The 18980-nt window shown below is 56.9% G+C and overlaps 3 protein-coding genes across 5 annotated transcripts; 1 reads left to right on the top strand and 2 right to left on the bottom strand.

Annotated features, from left to right (window-relative positions):
* The first annotated feature begins 308 nt into the window (after positions 1–308).
* Positions 309–4375, top strand: NOL3 (nucleolar protein 3). 2 transcript variants are annotated; one of them, XM_081032858.1, is made up of 4 exons: positions 309–1041; positions 3281–3587; positions 3703–4056; positions 4143–4318. In XM_081032858.1, the coding sequence occupies exons 2-4, from the start codon at positions 3293–3295 to the stop codon at positions 4148–4150; spliced, it is 657 nt and encodes a 218-aa protein (XP_080888984.1). In that variant the 5' UTR covers positions 309–1041; positions 3281–3292; the 3' UTR covers positions 4151–4318. The 2 variants fall into 2 exon arrangements, with proteins under 2 accessions (XP_080888984.1, XP_080888985.1); XM_081032859.1 differs by having other exon boundaries at positions 367–1041; positions 3285–3587; positions 4143–4375.
* Positions 4376–4595: 220 nt separating this feature from the next.
* On the bottom strand, positions 4596–12216 carry MATCAP1 (microtubule associated tyrosine carboxypeptidase 1). Of its 2 annotated transcripts, XM_081032850.1 has the most exons (7): positions 12092–12216; positions 8948–9573; positions 8723–8866; positions 8311–8443; positions 7181–7486; positions 6992–7089; positions 4596–6036 (listed from the first exon to the last, which is right to left on the bottom strand). In XM_081032850.1, exons 2-7 carry the CDS (start codon positions 9515–9517, stop codon positions 5872–5874), a joined length of 1416 nt encoding a protein of 471 aa, XP_080888976.1. In that variant the 5' UTR covers positions 9518–9573; positions 12092–12216; the 3' UTR covers positions 4596–5871. The 2 variants fall into 2 exon arrangements, with proteins under 2 accessions (XP_080888976.1, XP_080888975.1); XM_081032849.1 differs by lacking the exon at positions 12092–12216 and having other exon boundaries at positions 8948–12072.
* Positions 12217–12553: 337 nt separating this feature from the next.
* On the bottom strand, positions 12554–17902 carry EXOC3L1 (exocyst complex component 3 like 1). The gene is made up of 14 exons (XM_081032862.1): positions 17720–17902; positions 17380–17460; positions 16997–17172; positions 16697–16916; positions 15542–16154; positions 15345–15462; positions 15084–15209; positions 14885–14985; positions 14565–14675; positions 13625–13754; positions 13388–13510; positions 13152–13307; positions 12936–13060; positions 12554–12845 (listed from the first exon to the last, which is right to left on the bottom strand). The coding sequence occupies exons 2-14, from the start codon at positions 17423–17425 to the stop codon at positions 12656–12658; spliced, it is 2235 nt and encodes a 744-aa protein (XP_080888988.1). The 5' UTR covers positions 17426–17460; positions 17720–17902; the 3' UTR covers positions 12554–12655.
* Between the last annotated feature and the right edge of the window lie 1078 nt (positions 17903–18980).

Here is an 18980-nt window from a genome sequence, read left to right on the forward strand (position 1 = left end):
CATTTTCCCCTGCGTGTTTAGTCTCTTTTCTCTACCGACCAGGGAGCACAAAAGTCATGGGTGGATGGGGGCTACTTTACATTCGTAGAAGCCTCCAGATCCTAGGGCTTTAATGGAGAAACCCCTGGAGAGTGGAGTGCTTGGGGAGCCGGCTTCTAGTTCTGCTTAGGCCCGGATCATCCTCCCTGGATTCAGGGCTGGTGCGTAGCCACTGCAATCTCCGGGAAGTGGAGGCTCTGGGCTTCACACCCAGCTCCGCAATGCACCCGCTCCGTGATCCTTGATAAGCTGGTCCCCTTCTCTGAGCCTTATCTGTAACAGATAAAGAGGGGTCGACAAGAAGTTAGGGGTAAAGAGCCTGGGAATTGCCAGGCCCAGAGTGGGTGCCGGGTACGTGGAGCCGGGGCCGTGGGTCGCGTTGCCCCCTCGCTGACTCATTCAATGCGCCCCGGATGGGGGGGAGAAAGAGAACCACGTGTAAGAGCCCAGGCGAAACACGGCCTCGGGCGACCTGCCTTCTACAGCTGGGAGAACAGCCCGCTCTCCCCACCCTCCTCCCGGTTCCCAGCAGCCCTGGCCGCCCCGCCCCCGCCACAGCTGCTGCTCCCACCCCTACACCCCATCCCGCCCAGCCCTTTCTGCCTCGTCATCTCCTGACCCGCCGAGGCCCGACCCGTGAGTCGGACCGCCGGGAGCTCACCGGACCTGGAGCTCCATCCCATACGGTTGGGGGAGGAAAAGAAACCGAGATTGGGCAGAATCTGCGTCGTTAACCAGCCGCGCTACTAGGTCTGTGAGCCCCGCCCCTCCGCGGGACTAAGTGTGGGACCCAGTGGAGGGGAGAAAAGGGGAGCCTGTGGTCGCACCTGTGCAAAGGCTCTCGCAGTTTTCCACAACCCTCGCTCCCTAGCAAAAGAGCACGCGCAGCCAGGGGGCGAGGGGTGCCGAGACCCCCCTCCACGCCTCGAACTTGGAGCTGCCTGGTGCCCCGAGAAGAATCTGGCCTGTGACCCTTGAAGGACTGGCGGCCGATATAACTTGGTACAGTATTTACTTCTGAATAGTGAGTCTCAGAGGGCGGGCCTAGACCATCTGGGGTTTCTGTGTCCAAGATAGGACAAAGGACAGGACTTGGCGTGATGGGAAGAGGAAGCTAACATAAAACTAATTCGGGGAAGAGTGAGGGAGGATGAGGGACCAATCGGCTCTGCACCCGTATAAGAACAGGTTCTATCCCCTCACCCTTCTTGCACCCCTGGTTGGGGGGCAGCTTTGGAAGCCTCAACTTCTCAAAGAGGGCAGAGAGTCCGCGTGTACACAGTGCAGTACTGTCAGCGCAGTGATGAGGGTATATGCTGTTCAGTGGTGTAATAGAAGATGAGATGAAATCGGTCTGCCTATGACCCACTCAGGTATTGGGGTGGACAAGTGGACATTTGAGTCTTGGAGGATGGGTCCACAGCATGGAGGAAGGGGAATGGTATTCTAGGCTTAGGGAACAGCATCTGCAAAGATTCAGAAGTACTGGGGGCTTGGTGAGTTCTTCCAGCACTGAGTGGTGGAGGGAAGTTGGGGTAAGCCTGGCTGTCCAGGGGTGTGGGAGAGCAGCCAGGCCGCATAGTCTGAATTCTCTCTGATGGACAGTGAGGAGCAGGTAGTAAGGGCTGAAATTTTGCTTGGCTGGAGATCTCATTGTAGTTCAGACTGGAGCAAGTCAGGTTACAGTTCTGCCATTTGGTCTCTCTGAGCCTCTTCTCATCTGTAAAATGGGTACAGTAAATCCTGCCCCAGAGAATTGTCAAAATCACTGTGCTGTCGAGGTAATGAGATGGAAGTGAGAGGTACTCAGAGAGACTGTCATAGGAGATGAGGTGATTATGAGGGTTTGTGGGGGGATGATGATAGAGACTCAGTGAGAAGTGGAGGAGAAGCGTTTGTCACAGATAGAACATGAATGGAGAGGGAGGGGCAGGAGGTACTCCTAGTCTCTGAGCAGTAGCCTAGGGGAAGGGCTGACACTTCAATATGACCAGGGAGGCATAACATGATACCAGGTCATAGTGAGGGAGACTTGGGAGGCAGGATCCATTCTCCCAAACCTAGAGCCCAGAAAGGAGGTAGAGGAGGGACCGTAAAGGGAGGATGAGACCGGGAGGATGCTCTGTGGACAAAGCACCATGAGGGTGCTTGGCGGAAATAGGCTGAGAGAAGGAATGGTACAGGGGCAGACCTCCTTGCCCCTTAATGCCAGGAGCCTGGCTGCCTGGGTCAGGCCACCCAAGAGATGGGCCATTGTCCTTAGTGGACAGAGCAGGTTAATTTCTGCCTAACACCTGCTGTTTGGTAGAGACAGTCTTTCAAAATGGGAGGATCCACGGAGGAAAACAGTAAAAGTTCGGCAAGTATTCGTTGGTAGCTTTTAAGAGTTGGGCCCTGGGTACAAGATGAAGCAAGAGATGGCTGTGAGTCATTCCCAGGGCAGCAGGGAGACAGTTGAGTCTCAGGTGATGTCAGAAGATCTTGGTCAGAGTTAGGACTCAAAAGAATTTAGGTATCGTGCTCAGGTGTTAAGAAACCAGGAAGGGCCATGCGACCATATTGGGGTTGCAACATGGTGGTGGCATTAGTTGGGGGGGAGGGAGTGAAGGGGCACAGCCTGTCCTGGAAAGATGGACCTCAGGGTCAGGATAAAAGGTCTGGACTTCTTCCAGTGGGTGAGAGCAGCAGGGGAGGCTCCCAGCACTTTGTGCTCTGGGTGCAGAGGAGATTCAGGGCTCTGCAGGGTCTAGTCTGGAGATGAAAGGCTAGACTATGAAAGAGGTGAGGATGACAGGAATTATTCAGCAGATAGAATGGAAACGACTTGACTGTTATCTGGGTGTGGGTCTTTGCCTGTTAAAGTGGAGAAGCAGATTTGGGAAAGAGAAGTTAGTTTGGATAAATTGGGTCTGAACAGATCGCAGTATCTGCAGGGAACTGGGGCTCGGGAGGGAGGTCCTGGTTGGTGAGAGCGGTCCTAGATAGATAAGGGTCCTGGGAGAGTGGAGGAAAGGAGAGGAGGGCCAGCTGATGTTTAGGGACCCAAGGAGAAGCCTGATGAGGAGACCGGACAGAAGGCCAGAGAGGCAGGAATACGAGGAGTACGGTGCTGCAGAGCTGTCCTGCTGCTGGGGTCGAGGTGAATTTAAGACTCCAGCCACCAGTGTTTACTCAGGCCCTGGGAGAGAGGTCAAGAGCTGGGGAGCTTCGGCCCCCACTACCTCTCTTCCCCTTTCCCCAGGCAGCCCTGACTATGGGCAACGCGCAGGAGAGGCCTTCGGAGACGATCGACCGCGAACGGAAACGCCTGGTAGAGACGCTGCAGGCAGACTCCGGACTGCTGCTGGACGCGCTACTGGCGCGGGGCGTGCTCACCGGGGCCGAGTACGAGGCGTTGGACGCGCTGCCTGATGCCGAGCGCAGGGTGCGCCGCCTGCTGCTGGTCGTGCAGAGCAAGGGCGAGGCCGCCTGCCAGGAGCTACTGCGTTGCGCCCAGCGGACCGCGCGCACGCCCGACCCCACCTGGGACTGGCAGCATGTGGGCACTGGTGAGCACGCGTGGGGTGGCGGGGGCGCGGTCCTAGTCTTCCGCAGAGATGGGCGTGTGCAGGGGAAAGTGCAAACGGGTAAATTGAACTTAAGACGGTCTCACCTCTGTCCCAGGCTACAGAGAACGAAGCTACGACCCTCCATGCCCAGGCCACTGGACGCCCGAGGCAGCCAGCTCAGGGACCCCATGCCCTGGGCTGCCCAGAGCTTCACACTGTGACGAGGCTGGAGATCCTGAGGGCTCGGAGGCAGTGCAATCCGTCACGCCCGAGGAGTTTGAGCCAGAGGTGGACGCTGAGGCCTCTGAAGAGCCTGAACCCTCTGAAGGGGATGAGGCGGCGTTGGAACCACAGATGGATCCGGAGCCAGAACCAGAGCCTGAACCAGAACCAGAGCCTGAACCAGAACCAGAGCCTGAACCGGAGCCAGAGCCAGAGACAGACTTCCAGGCAGGGAATGAGTCTGAAGGTGTGAGGCTGCCCAAACCCAGCGCCAGGTTGGAGGGAGGGCGGGTGGGCCCCAGCTGACTGACCACCTTACCCCTTTGTCTCTAGATTCCTGAAGGCCGGAGTGCTGACAGGCCGCTCCCTGCCCAAGCTGGATAGGACCTGGGATCCTGCACTGACTGGCAAGGTGGGATGCCGCCAAGGCTCTGCCTGGCCCAGTGTTCACTGCAAGTGAATAAACTCCTGAGGGTCGCCCTGGGCTCTCTGTGACTCTGGCTCTTGGCCCAGGAACTAGGGTGTGAACCGTGCTCTGCGTCCCAGTGACCTGGGCAGCCCTATGCCTCACCACTTAGTCCTCAGCCCTATTTCATCAATAGCTCAAGCTGCACCCCTGGGGGACAGTGGCCTGACCTGGGCCCTCTTACCTTCCTGAACCATTTGGGGGCATGTGTAGTCACCAGCCCTACCCCATGGAAGCCCCTGGGCCTGGAGCAGAGAGCCAGAGAAGAGAAGAGGGACTTCTCTCCACTTAGGGAGCGCCAGCGCTCACAGCATTGGGAAATAAGATGAGGAGAGAAAAAAAGGAAAGGATCTTGGGTAGACAGAGACCACACACTTCACGGTAATTGTTTTAATTGTCTGGCTTCTCTCAGGACTGGGAACTCAGTGAGGGTTCTGACCGGTGACTGGCACACAGAAGGCGCTCTATGCATATTCACTGACTACATGAGTAAGGACTTTCCAGTTGCATTTCCAAGTTTTACAGATGGGAAAACCAATGCCAAGAGTGGGGGTGGGACTAGGTCAATCTCACACGGCGGAGTCTGAGGTGAAACTGGAGGCAACCGCAATCTCCGCACCTCTCCTGGTCCAGGGTGAACTGAGGACCTGGGACAAAAACTAGGGGCCTGCCCCTCAGGCTTGATTCTGGTTGTAGCCAGACTATGCCAACCTCTGCCAGAGCCCAGCTGTGAGGGTGTGGGCAAAGATAAGGATGGCAGAGGCCAGTGGAGGGGCTGGGGGGCAAGTGAGCACTCAGGCCAAATGAGCACTCAGGCTCCACTCACAAGGAGCCTGTGTGTGTGTGTGTGTGTGTGTGTGTGTGTGTGTGAGAGAGAGAGAGAGAGAGAGAGAGAGAGAGAGAGAGAGAGAGAGAGAGAGAGAGAGACATGCTAGGAATAGTCAGTGCCTTCCAGAGGAACCCTCTGCCTTTCCACCAAACCTTCAGAAGCTGCTGCCTCCCAGCCCCAGGAAGTACAACATAAATAGGGAAGGAACACATGACCAGTGGGACAGGCTAAATGCTGGAAAGCATATCCCAGCCCAGCTGGGTCTCTAACTACCAGGGCCTCTGCCCCTTGAGTCTGTGTGAAAGCCAGGACCTTAGGCTCAGGCAGTCACCCCAGGAGAAGGGAGACTACCCACCGGGACCCAGTGAGAGGTAGACAGCATAAAAGCTGAAGGAGCACCAAGGGGCCAGGTGGGGGAAGGGAAACTGGAGGAGACAGATACCCGAAGCCATCTCATGCAAGAACAGGTTTCTACTCCCAAACCACTCCCCGTCCCTATCCATGCTCACCTTCCCTGCTGCCCCTACGCCTCCCCCCTGCTCCACAGACAAAGGCAGGAGGGCACTCAGTTTGCCTGAAATGCTGCTGGTCCCCAGGCCCCAGGGAGGCTAGCAAGGGACACAAACCCGCTAATGTTGCCGCTCCTCCCTCCTGAGATGCTCCTGTCCTTCCAGTTCCCCAAGAAACACCCAGGTCTCGGAAGCACAGAGCAGCCAGCTGCATGTTCTGGGGGCTGATTTGGGGCCCTCTGCAGCCCTCAACCAGCATCAGTCAGGCAGCAGGCGGCCCAGCTCTGCTTCATCCAGCCGGTTGGTGGCCATGATATGCTCCAGCTGCTGCCGATAGCGTGCCAGGTCCTGCATGAAGTGGGGTACCCGGGTATTGTCCAGTACCCCATGGGGCCGCAGGTGGTCTATATCCTCATAGGACACCTGCAGAGAGGAAGCTGGGCCTGAGGGGTAGGCAGAGGCCCTGGCTTTCAGACAGCTAGTCCCAGCTCTCTACCAATGATGGCTCACTGCCCATCGTTCCTGGAACTCTCCCCTTCCCCGTCCTGATGCACTCCAATGTTATGTACCCTGAAGCTCAGTCCTGGGGGTTCACTCTTTCTCTCAACACTTTATCATCTGTGTCCTACAATCCTACTCCTGTCACTTGCTTAGCTTCACCCCTCACTTCCAAACCTTGGTATCCAACTGCCTTCTGAACACCTTCACGTGGATAGCGCTCAGGCAGCTCAGATTTCCCACATCCAGCAGTGAACTCCTAGATGCCACCTTATGCCAGCCCCACCCTCCTCACAGTCCCCTAGGTCAGATTCCAGGGAGGGGCCCTGGATTCTGTCACCCTCCCACTCAGGGTGGCCACTGAGTTCAAGGAATTCTGCTCTTGGAAGAGCTCTCCAGCTCTCCCTCCCTCTCCATCAGTTCTACAGGAGTGACTGGGAAGACCTCTCCTCTCCCCCCTGCACTGCCTTCCCTAAGCCCCTCTCTCTAACCCCGCCCATCTGACACCCAGGAGCCTTCTAACGCAAACATCTGTGCCATTCCTCTGCTGCAAGCTCCTCTGCTTCCCCACTGCTTCGCGTGAAGGTCACCTTTCTCAGCCTGGCAAAAAGACCCAGTGCCAGGGACTTGGTCCCTGGCCAGTTCTCCAGCCTCTTTCCCCAGGCCTCCTTCCTGACTGCTCCTTTGGCCTGGAATACCTGCTTTGAGATGCAGTGTACACACACACACACACCCTGAAAGCTAGATCAAGCACCTGCTAGCGTCATTTCATCTGCTGTGTCACTGCGTCTCAGAGGCCTGGCACCCAGGACTCAGTCGAGCGTCCATCAGAGGGTCAGGGAATACTGGGACCTATGAAGACCCGTGGTCCACCACTCACCTTGCCGAGAGAGGTCAGCAACGGGAAATCGATGGTCTGGCGGTGCCGCAGAATGCGCACGATGCCGTCTAGGTACACCTGGTCCTTGCTGAAGCAGCCTGTGGGCACGGGAGAGCCATGAGCCCCTACACCTGAAGCCAGCCCCGTCCCCGACCCCAGCTCAGGGCACTTCCCCCAGCGGGCACCCACCTGGCAGTGAGGTGTCAGTCTGGCCGCGCTTGGCCCGCACGCAGTACTCCCAGCGCACGTCAGCGTCCTGCACGTAGCGCGCCAAGTCCTGGAAAAGCTGGCGGAAGGACATGCGCGCAGCACGATGAATGGTGTAGTAGAGCAGTGCCGCGCGCCACAGGAAGGGCTGCTTGCGGAACAGCACGCTGTGCAGGCTGGCCAGGCCCTCCTCGGTGGGGTTCGCTGGCCGCAGCCCGTACTGCAGCCGACCCTCGGCGTTGTGCCATGGCTGCCGCGCGTTGTTCACACCCCGCAGGTAGTGGGTGCCTGTGGGAGAGCAAGGCGGAGGCAGCGCTGGGCGGGGCATCCCAGGACCCACTCTGCTGCACCTCTAGCCAGTGACCCAGGCTCTCACATAAACCCTCTCACCGCCCCCGCCCCACCTTGCATACTCACCCATGAAGACACGCCTGGGATGAATTTGCACCCAAGGACCCACAGAGTTTCACATGCAAGAGTCCTTACACACACACACCTCTCCCAAGTTTACACTGCCCCCCAGCCCCCAGAGAGGAGCAGGAACTCACACACCACCCCAGCCCCGCGTTCTGCACACCCATATCATTTTGATTGTCACGCTGATGTCCCCATCAAAAACCACCCTTTGCCCAGAGCAACAGGATTCTTGATGAAGAGGGACAGACAGTAGTAATTAGTGTCCTGTGCTCTCCTCTCCGGTCTGGTCTGTCCCCTCCTAAACCTAGCTCTGTGTGTCCTCAGCCAATTCCATTTCCACCCTGGAGGGCCTATATGTTGGCTGGGCTAGTGGGACCCTCAGGGTTCTTCCTCTGGCCTGTTGGGGCCCCAGCAGCTTTGTCCCTACTGTCAAGGGAAATCAGAGAGGAAGTGGAGGGAGAAAAAGATACCCAAGAAGAGTGAGAGGCGAGGGTGAGCCCAGAGAGTGGGCAGGGGTGTTTGGGCCTTCCTCTGTGAGCCAGAGCGAAGAGGTGACTGCTCACAAAGGGAAAGGGCCCATCCTTAAAGGGAAGGGGGAGAAAGAGCAGGGGTGGGGTTACTGGGGCCCCTCACTGCCTCCCACATCCCAGGCCCCTCTCATCCCTACCCACCCACCCACCTACCCACAGCCTGACCTATCTCGTGCCGCAGCATGCCCTCCAGCCAATACTGGCGGGCTCCAGTCAGGTTGATGGCCAGTGTTGGTCGGCTATTCTCCACCATCATCACCGCCTGGGACAGCAGGTCTTCACTCAGCTGCACCACAACCTGTAGGCAGCAGCAGTGTCCTGAGCCATGGCTACCAACCCTGGGACCAATGTGCAGGTGGAGCCACTAATGCCACAGTGCCACCAGGCTGGACACTTGGCCAGGCTACCCACCCTTTACCATCTCTGCTCAGACCCAGCTCCCACCTTATTGGGGCAGGGAGAAGGGCTTGCCAGGGGTCACTAGCTGGCCAGGTATGGAGTTGGGCCTGGCACCACCCACTGGGCAGCCTAGTTTGGGGAGTGTAGAAGAGGGGCCTTGCAGGCAGGGCAAGCTCACCTCCCCAACGCAGCCCTCCTTCTGCATGTATTTGCGCACAATGGACCAGATCTGGCACTTGGTCAGTAGCTGGCCCCCGGTTGTAGCCTCAAAGTGTTCGTAGGTGCCAAACTTCTCCAGGACAGCTTCAATGATGCCAACTGCCTGCACACAGGGCCGCAGTGGCTGGTCAGGCGAGGCCTGGTGGGTGGTCAGGGCCAGGGTAAGGTGGGCAGGCTGACTGACCTGATGGATGAACTGTCCAGAGGCCTCACAGTACTTCTCCAGCACAGCTGTAGGCATCGGCTCCTGGTACTGGAACTGTGGGTTGTAGGTGTAATGGGACTGGAAGAACTTGTCCCGCTCATGGTCCATGTTGGTTGGCCGCAGGGCCACCAACAGGCAGGGGCTCCTGCTGGCACCACGGCCTACCTCCTTTCGAGTCCTAGCTATGTGAGGCAGGGAGGCTGCAGACCGCAGGGTGCCCCCACCTGGATCCCGTCCTCGTCCAGGTAGGGCCCGACCCTGGGTGCTGCCCCCCCGCCGACCAGTACTATTGACGGTGTAGGTGCTCTCACTGCGACGCATGTGGCCACGGCGGCCCAAGCGCAGCTCTGAGAAGGACTGCCGCTCAGGCCGGGGCTGCAGGGCTGAGGAGACTGACAGAGCCAGGGGCAAGGCCAGGGACCGAGGCCAGGGGTACAGCGGTGTCCCATCTTGGTCTGAGGGCTTCAGCCTACAGCCCAAGGATGAGTGACTGGCTGGTGGGCTGGGGGGTGCCTGCTCATACACCTGGGCCCCTGAGTCCAGCACCATTCTGTCCTGGGGATCACATCCAGCCTGGTCACTCCAACTCCCCACACTGTCGTCTTCTGGGGACACAGAAGGGCATGTGGAGCACAGCATGAGTGGGTGTGGCCTAAGGACCAGCAGGCCCTGTGTTCCACACTGCCCTTGCTGGGTCCCCAGGAGTCTGGGTGCCTGCCCTCTCAACCCCACCCCAGTTTCCATTCCCTCCAGCAGGCTCACCAAAGCAAGCTGGACTGGGAGAAAGCAGGAGGAAGAGTCTTATACACCCACCTAGATGGTGGTTCCCGGAATACCCCTTAGCCTGTGAGGTCCTGATAGCAAGGCCTGAGCCCATACTCATGATTCTAATCCCTGTGTTCAGCACTCACCCAGGTTGGAAGCTGGTACAATATAGCCTCAGCTGCTGGGTTGACGGGTGAGGGGAGCCTCACTACCTTCTACCTGCCTTCCACCTATGGCGTTTTTCATTTCTACCCCTTCCCTCCCACCTGGCTCCACCCACCTCCTCCAGACCATTAGGCGTCAGTTTGAATGCCTGCATACCCCTTGCTTATATTAGTCCCTCCAGCTGGAATGCTTTCTCTCCGCTGGGCTATCTGTTCAAATCCAATTTAGAATCAGCTTTTGGGGGGCAGATGGAAACTTCAGCAAATCCAAGCCAATCCCTGGTCTGTCTCCTATCAGAAGCATCTTCCTCGTGGGTCGGGGCACTCACCCGACTCTGTACCAGGGCTCAGTCCAATCTAGTCTCACTCCAGAGGCTGACTGAAGGCTCCAGGCTCTGAACTCCCTTGCCTGCTCAGGGACACAATTCCAGCATTTCTCCTCTCCCCTATATCTCCTACATCATCCAACTCTTCCTCTCTACTGGATTCTTTCCATCAGCATAAACACATGCTGTCATTTCTCTGTCTTAAAAAAAACAAACACAAAACCCTCTCTTGACCCCCCACTCCTCCAGCAATAGTACCACCCCCTCTAGCTGCTCCTCACTGCAGCACATGTCAAGAGTCATCTATGCTCATTGTTCATTTCTCTCTTTCCCGTTCTCTCTTAAATTTCACTCCAGTTAGGCTTTCACCCCCAATCTCTATTGAAACTGATCTGACCAAGGTCATCAATGATCTTCATGCACTTGACACAGTTAATCACTTCATCCACTTGGCTCCCCACATCTCCTACCTCATTGGCTGTTTGTTCTTGCTCTTCCTTGCTGGTCATCCCTATCTTCCTGACCTCTTAATACTGTAATGCCCCAGAACCTGGAAACTTCTACAGAAACTTCTCTCCCCTTTTCCATTTATGCTCACTCCTTGGGTGATCTCATCCACTCTCAAGGTTTTAAAATCATCAGCCCAGACATCTTCCATAAACTTCAGACCAATGTTGCCAGTTCTCAATTCTACATATTTACTGGAATGTATAACAGGCATGTCAAACTGAACACATCCTCTGTCTGAAATGTTTTCCCTCCATGTAATTGCAGGAGTCACTCTCACTTTCTTCTGATTTCTGCACAAATATTAGAAAAGCCTCCCTAACAACAAACACTCTATAAAATAGTAAACCTCCTCTCTCCTCTACACCACAATCACCCCTTCCCCACAGTATTGTTCTCTGTAGCAGTTGTCACCATCTGCAGTACAGTATATTTGTTAGTTGTCTGCTGTTTCCTTTCGAGTATTCATTGTGTTTCCAGAACCAGAATAGTACCTGACCCAGAGCAGTTGCTCAAGAGCCCTTCTGCTTCTCAAAATTGGAATCATTCCTTCCTTGCACTTTGTTTCCCCGTCCAGGTCTGATCCCCCCCCACCATTTCCTTCTACCTGCCTAGGGACTAGCTGACTGATTTCAGACCTCAGGCTGCACTCCCCTCAACTAAGTATACACTTTCCTGTATTCCTCCAGAGTCTCCTGGCCTCTAACTGGACCAGCCCCCTTCATCTTTCCTCCTTTTCTTCCACCTACCTCTTCATAATTACCAGAATACGCCTGTTTCTTTCATGTCTCAGGTCCTTCTGCCAAAAATGCCCTCCCAATGTCTTCCTGGAGCAAACCTAACCGTGTTCAGGGCTTGGTTTAGTCCTCACCTCCTCCGGGAAGCCTTCCAGGCGTCTTAGAGGCTCCCAGTGCCTAGGCAGCGTCTATACCGCCGAAGGCTGTCATTTTCATAGCCTAGGTCCGTGTCCCCCCACCATCTCCTGAACTCCCTGAGGGCAGGGACGGGTCTGATTCACCCCATTGTCTCAAACACCCAGCACTAGATGCAGAATGAATGAAAGATGGCTGGGGGAGGAACCCAGACTGAAGGCGGAGTCTGGTGACAAATGAGGGTGTGGCCTGCGCCAATAGGAAACTCCGGGAGAGAATAACATGAAAGAGGAGCCAATGGGGATGGGTATATCGAAGAGGGGCGTCACCTGCAGCCAATAAACAGAGCGCGATGAGGCAAAGGGCGTGCCGAATGGAGGGCGGGGCCCGAGGACAATGGAGGGGGAATTCCCTGGTAAGTAAGGCGTGGTCGCGTCGCGCGCCTTTTCGGCTTCTAGGGGATGAAAGGGTTCCGTGCCGCACCCCCACCTGTTCGCTGCTCTTTTCGCCGACGCCCTTCCTCTTCTGAAACACCGGTCGCCGGCCTCCCTGCCCGCGGGAGTTCTCGCCAGGGACGAACGCACTCGGGCGCGCGCACGCTCAGCGCGCTGATTCGCGTCAATCTCCGCTGCGGCGCGCGCCCGAGAACACAGCAGAGGGTGGGGCCAGGCAAGGCAGAGGGGCGGTGTCCGCCACTAGGTCTCGTTCATGGGCTGGGCGTTGTCTTGAGCCCGCCCTCTTCACGAGGTCCAGGCTGGTTTCAGGGCTTCATTGGTACCCGGCCTCGGAGTTAGGGCCAGGGAGACACGAACTCACTGCCCCGGGACGGATACGTGGGGATATAGTCCGCGTACGGTGGCAGAAGCCCGGCACTGATGCTGGGCTAGGTGGGGTACAGCGGGCATACCAGGACTGGAGCCAGGATACCTTAGGCGTGTCACTGCGTGTGGACCCCCTAATCTTCACGGACACTTATTTCAACCTCCTCCCTTCCCCAGCACACACAATTCACGCGTATAGGGGCCATGGCTTTATTCTGCGGGCAGTCGGGAGTCAGGCACAGGGCCCCGAAGGAAGGCAGGAGGATGGAGCAGGCGTAGGTGCTGGCACGAGGCTGAAGAGTGCGCGGCGACCCGTGGGGGGCGATGGCTGCGGGCCCGCCTGCAGGGAGCTGAGTGCAGCGAGGCGCTGCTCTCGGGACACGTCCCCGCGCAGGTCCAAGAGGGCGGAGACGTGATCCTCACTACGGGGCACCACGGAGGTGCGTCAGCCCCGCCCAGCCCCTCCCCGTCCCTCCCAGTTCCCTCCTCCCTTCTCGCGCCAGTCTTCGCACCTCACGTCAGGAAATTGTTGCCGCAGGCCTGCCACCTCCAAGCCAAGCATCGTGGGATCGCGGAGGTTCAGCAGCTTTCGCAGAGTGAGTAGCACCGGCGCACATTGAAGGCTTTCCTCCAGGCCCTGAACACGTCGGGGTAGGTCTCGTGCGGGCCCTCGGCTCCCACCCAACCACTGAGATTCCCACCCATCTGTTCGCCCAACAAGCTCTCACCAAATCGAGGAAAAGATCCCGGAGCTGCATGGCATCGTGCTGCAGGCGCTCGGCAGCCTGGTTCCGCTCATCCGCACCACGGCACACCAGGCGGCCCTGCATTAGCGCACACAGGTACTGCAGCACCACGGTTCGCTCAGCCTCGGCCAGCAGCAGCTGCGGGAGGGCAATCAGGTGGGTTCTGGACCCCTCTCCCATTGGATCTCCCCCCTCACTCTCCTTACCCCAAGTCGCACCTGGACAGCGGGATTCCGCACACGCCAAAAATCCCGGCAGAAGCGCGCCGTCCTCTCGCACACATCTTCCAGCAGCTCCGGGCTCGACAGCCATTGGCGCGAGGGCAGAGCCATGAACAGGGGCTAGGGGATGGGGACAGAGGCGGGACTGAAGGGCCGATGCAGATTCCGTATTCCACGTAGAGACCTCCATACATACGCTCCATCCACGTAGAGACCCACCCCACCTGAAACCACCTGTAGCTCCACCAGCAGTTCCTCCAACACCAGGCGGCATATTCTCCTCTGCAACTCCTCCAGCGCTGCCTCCACCGGAGCCAAGGCTCCTAAAGCCACCCCGTCGGGCTGCAAGACCGACACGGAGGAGCTGGACCAACCAAAAGTACGGCTTCAGGACCAAGGCCAAGGCCCTAACGGACCTTCGTTGTCCAGCCGCTCGGGTGCCACCTAGTGGCGCAAGTGTGCGGAGGGAGGGGGCAAGAAGGGCGGTTCCCCGAGCTTCTGAAGGTCTGGGGTGTCGACTAAAGCATGGAGTGGTAGGCTCGGTGAGCTGGCAGGGACACAGCCCAGACAACCCAGCCTCTAATTCGTGGTGTGACCTTGAGCAAGTCATGTCTTTCGGTTTCTGTTTACTCATCCGTCAGGGGAAAGAGTTTATACCAGTCAGGAGGGAGTGAAAATCAGCAACTTGTTTGTCTGCTCTCCCTGCCCCCATCCCAAAGAACATAAGACCCAAGAGGAAGGGATTTTTTTTTTCTGTTTTGTTCACTGCTGTAACCCCAGACATTATCTGGCACAGAATAGGAGCTGGTAAGTATGTGTTGAATGAATGAATGCTTGAGATTATGTGCCAGGCATTGTGGTAGGTACTTTACATGTTATTGCATGTGATTCTCAGAACGTCCAGTTCTTACCCATATAATATAATATAATATAATATAATATAATATAATATAATATAATATAATATAATATAATATAAATAAGAAAAGTGACATTCAGAGAGATTTGGTAACTCACCCAAGGTCACACAGCTAGTAATTAGTAGAACTGGGATTGGAACCCCAGAGCTTTGTGAGTCCAAAGTTCCTAATGGCCCAGTGTGGATGGATAGATACCTAATAGATATTCAGTCAGGGGTTAGTGAAGGTGGGGTTCTGTGGGAGACTTCTGGTACCTGAGTGCTGATTGGTGGTTGAGGGCAGCCAGTAGGTAGGACACATAATGAGGGGCCATTGCTTCCCCTCTGAGGTGGTCTCGGGAGAATCGAATCAGGGCATCACTGAAGCTGCAAAGGGCAGAGGTGGCTTTTGTACCTGCTGTCACTCTGGCGCCCCAACATCCTCTGTTCCGGGTACTCTAGCCCCACCTCCAAGATACTCAAGGTCCTGTTTGAAGGAGCCTTTTCCCACTGGTGGGCCTTATTCACTCGGAGCCCCTTTGGGCTGCCCCAGGAGCAAGGCCAGGTGTTGGGAATGGATCAGTGCCTTGGCAGACCTTCTCAGGAATGCTCCCAGTTCTGACAGTGCCATGCCATGCACCCGCCGCTGCAGTGACTCACTGACCAGGCTGGTTACTCGAATGTTCTCTTCCAGGATCTGCAGGCAGGAATGGGCAGCCATTAGCAGAGTCCTAGGCCTGCCTTCCTCCCCTTTCCCTATGGGAGCTGCCCACCTGCCCGCCACTTCCCACTCACCTGCAGCACGATGGCTGGCATTGGTGAGTGGTAAAAGCCGGATGGGTCTGTGTCAGGCTCCTGCTCCCGGCCCCACTCAGCTACTTCCCCATCCAGTGCTTTCTGCAGCCACTGCACCACATTTGCCTGGGGGAAGGGATGAGGGGCAGCAGGCTATAGCAGGGCACTGACCCTGCTAGAGACAGTTAGACATGTGCCTCTGCAAATACAGGCACACAACTGGTAGCAGAGCTTCTCTGGACCTAGGCCCCAACTACTCACCCGGACTTTGGACACAAATGTTGCCTCAAGCTGTTCAATATTCTCCAGGGTCAGGAGGGGCTCAAGCTGAGACACATCAGCCTCAGGCCCCAACTCCAGGCTCCCCATCATTTCTGGCCTGGTGATAGGTGGCCCAGTGTCACACTGAGCCTCCAGCTTCCAATCCACCCGCTTCCCATTGCCCAAAGAGCACTGACCCCAGGTACACATGTAGTGCCCAATGCAGTAAGGTGAAGGCATCAGCAGCTCCCAGCTCAGGCCCTTCCAGGAATTGCTGTAGGCAGCGGCGCAGGCCACTATGCAGGGTGTGGGCCCATAGCTGGACCACCTTGTAGTGCGGTGGGCAGCAGGGTGCTATTAGTGCCTCAGCTGTGGCCAACTCGGCGGGTAGAGCCACCCGCAGAGCCTCCAGCCACCCTGCTAGGGCCCCTGGCCCAGGCAGCAGATGTGTCCCAAAGTGGATCTGCTCCAGGCCCTCCTGTAGTGCCCGCAGACAGCGCTGCCGCCAGTCCCGGGGGGCTTGCTCCAGGGAGGTTGTGCGGCCCGTCTCCATCTCCGCAACACGCACAGCAGCCACCAGCAGGGCTGGGTCCTCCCGTGCCAGCTGTCCTGCGGCCCCTACAGCCGCCTCCACAGCCTGGCCCAGTGCCTCAGACAGAGGGCCCAACCCCTCGAAGATTGGCAACTCCAGGTCCCCCAGAGATACCCATGTCTCCTCTTGCAGCTGCTCAAGCTCCCGAAGGCTCACGTATGCCTCCAAGAGCCGTTGGGCATCAATCAAGGACTGTGTGTGGGCCACTGCAGCTGGCACTAAGGAGGGAAAAGAGGAGACGGCCCTGGGTCTCAGCCTTCCCACCTGTGCAATGGACACAGGATCAGATGCGGAGGTCCTAGGGCTGGGATGATGTGTAAAATATTTAATAACGAGTATAGTAGAGCATTAGCCAATCTGAAAGGAACCAGGGAAGGTCCTAGAGGCCTTGTGGGCCAGGGGTAAACCCTTGAGCTAAAGGAACATGAGGAAGTCAGGGATCCTGGAAGGAAGGCAGGGAGGAACTTGAGGATCATTCTAATGGCTCTTCACCCACTCTTTTAGGGAAGTATTTCAATTTAACAAGGATGGCCAGAGCCACTTGACTGGGTGTCCTTCCTGACTCAGACATCCCATGCTCAGGAACACCAGAATGAGCTAATTTGCACCCTGCTTCATATGCCATCTGAAGCCTGAGTTACTCTCTGGGAGGTTCCTGGTGTGTCCCTCCACGCAATCTCCCACTAGTGCCCCAGCCCCTTGATGGGTGTTTGTTGACTGACTGTTGGACGGCTGAGGCCCAGGGCCCCTGCATACTCACCTGCCTGCAGCCGGGGCAGCAGCTGAGACAAGGCCTGCAGTTGCTTGTGCTGGCTGACCTGCTCCCGCAGGGGCTCTAGTGCCTGTACAGTCTCGGCCATACCCCGGAGCAACCCATGGGCCTGGCCCAGGGCCTCACGGGCTTCCTGCATGGCCTCAAGGCCCTGGGCCAGCTGCCACACACCAGTCTTCACACCCTCCAGGTATGACTGCACCACTGACTGTGGGAGGGAGGCAGCCAGTGAGGCCTGGCCAGCCCTGCCACCCACCCCCAGCACTCCTGCCCCTGCCTGATGCCCACCTTCATGCGTGCTTCCAGGGAGCAGGTACGCTGCACCTCACGGCTGCGATACTGGCCCAATCTGGCCAGCTGCTCCGGCCGGTAGAAAATGCCTGAGGCCCACTTGAGTGCTGCACCCCGGGCTAGCCGCTCCGCCCTCTCCTGCTCCGGCCACTCAGGCCCTGGGCAGGAAGAGCCTGGGCAGCCATGTCAGTTGGGCAGGGCCTGAAGGAAGCAGCTGCCGAACCTGTTGCCCTTCCTGCTCTTTAGTTTGGCCCCCAGGGTGGTCCACTCATCTCACTGACCGATAGAGCTCCAGCCAGACTTGGCAAGGAGGACCCAACCCTACCATTCCCATCTTTCTTGCCACATCCCTCTCCCAACCCACCCGGAAGGTCTCATACCAGGGAGAAGTGCGGGCTGCATTTCGTTCTTGGTTGTTGAGTCCATGGCAGGCCCCGCAGGAGCTGGAACTGAAGTGGGAGCTGAGGTGGGAGTCGGGGCAAGAATCTGGGTTAGAGCAGGCAGAGTGGATGCTCCTTTGAGCTGCAGGTTCTGCCTAGGCCCCTCCAAGAAGGAGGAGGGACGTTCTTGAGCAGCCCCCTCCGGAAATGCAGGGGAGGTGGTATGATGGGCAGGTACCCAGGAAGCCTTCCCCTGCTGGCCCTATGCAGATGTCTAGAGGCAGGGTAGGCACAGACCTCCCCTGCTGAGTTGCAGAGGACAGTCTGGTATGGAACTCACCAGGCCTGACCAGGCATTCAGTCCTCCGTCCTCCTCACACAGCCTTGGCCTTGAGATGGCCCTCTCCCCCGGCCCTCACAGCAGAGCCGGACACTCCCTCCACTAGCTCAGAGGGCCTGGGTGGCCCTGGCCCACACCTCAGCAAAATTCCTCTTCCCAAGGAAGCCTGTGTCCTACTTCCCTGCCCAGGAGCCCCCTCCTCCCTCCAAGATCCCTCCCGCCCCAAGGCCACGTAGAGAAAGGAAGGAAACTGAAACTCTGGCATTTTATTCCCAACAGGAAAGAGCATCTGCACTGTGGGATGGGGTGGGGAGGGCAGGGCGCCACTTCCTTGGGGGGCGGGGAGTCCACCGGGGACCTCTTAGTGCTCAGGACACAGACATGAACCAGACGGCCCCAACCTGGGGTGCAGAGTGGGTTGTGCAAACGTGGACGCAGACAACAATGTCACAATATGAAAACTGTGTTGATGGGCCCCTCAGAGGAGGGTGTGTACCTCTACAGGGGAGTGAGAGATCACAGGCTGTTGTGAAGAATGCTTGTGGTAGGTGATGGCAGGAGAGGGGCCCAAGGGGTATGAAAGCTGTTCATCTTGAGAGTTAAAGGGGGCTACGGAAGGGACTACAGGGTAGTAATAATGTAGTGGTCATTGGTGAACCATCCAAATCTACCCTTCAGGACAAAGGCACTTATTCCCCTAGTTGCCAGGAGTGTAGGCTGCTGAGGTCTCACAGCTGAGTCTCTGGGTCAATTTTGAGGTACAAAGGCCCAGTACCCTTGCCTGGATGTGGAACGCCTTGGAAAGGCCACCCTAGTTCCAGAGCCTCTCCTAGTAGGATGGGCTGAGACCTCTATTTTAACTGCCTCGCAGTTTAATTCCTTCTCTGTCCAATTCTGTTCGTCTTACTTCCTTATGAGCGTGGATCCCCCAATAAAGGGATTTGCAGGCAGATCCCTGTCTCAAAGTCTGTTTCCCAGAGAACTTGACCTAAAATGAAATAATAAATAATGATCAATAATGACAATGTTAAAAATAACAAAATGATACCAGCGAACACATAATTCTTCCTACGTGCCAGGAACTGCTCTAAATGCTTTACATATATTTATACATCGGTAAACATGTTGGCATAGGCTGAACACTGGTTATAATTCCATGGTCTCTGAGCACTGCAGTGTGGAGACAAAAGATGAGGCTGGAATCAGGGAAGGGGAAAGAAGATGGAGACAAGTGGACAAGCTATAGTTAGTGCTTTTGTTT

The sequence above is a fragment of the Rhinolophus hipposideros genome (genome assembly GCF_964194185.1).
Source record: "Rhinolophus hipposideros genome assembly, chromosome: 21".
In the NCBI taxonomy this organism is placed as follows: Eukaryota; Metazoa; Chordata; class Mammalia; order Chiroptera; family Rhinolophidae; genus Rhinolophus; species Rhinolophus hipposideros.

What these genes read in the sequence shown, in the direction of transcription:
- MATCAP1 (XM_081032849.1), bottom strand. Translation starts at nt 9,712, where the DNA reads ATGGAAACTGGGGTGGGGTTGAGAGGGCAGGCACCCAGACTCCTGGGG. An exon ending in CATGCTGCGGCACGAGATAG is followed by an intron (nt 7,487 to 8,310) that starts GTCAGGCTGTGG and finishes GCTCTCCCACAG; the next exon opens with GCACCCACTACCTGCGGGGT. An exon ending in TGCTGACCTCTCTCGGCAAG is followed by an intron (nt 6,037 to 6,991) that starts GTGAGTGGTGGA and finishes TCCTCTCTGCAG; the next exon opens with GTGTCCTATGAGGATATAGA.
- EXOC3L1 (XM_081032862.1), bottom strand. Translation starts at nt 17,425, where the DNA reads ATGGACTCAACAACCAAGAACGAAATGCAGCCCGCACTTCTCCCTG. An exon ending in GCACTACATGTGTACCTGGG is followed by an intron (nt 15,463 to 15,541) that starts GTCAGTGCTCTT and finishes ACCTATCACCAG; the next exon opens with GCCAGAAATGATGGGGAGCC. An exon ending in AACCACCAATCAGCACTCAG is followed by an intron (nt 13,755 to 14,564) that starts GTACCAGAAGTC and finishes TGGTTGGTCCAG; the next exon opens with CTCCTCCGTGTCGGTCTTGC.
- NOL3 (XM_081032858.1), top strand. Translation starts at nt 3,293, where the DNA reads ATGGGCAACGCGCAGGAGAGGCCTTCGGAGACGATCGACCGCGAACGG. An exon ending in CTGGCAGCATGTGGGCACTG is followed by an intron (nt 3,588 to 3,702) that starts GTGAGCACGCGT and finishes CCTCTGTCCCAG; the next exon opens with GCTACAGAGAACGAAGCTAC.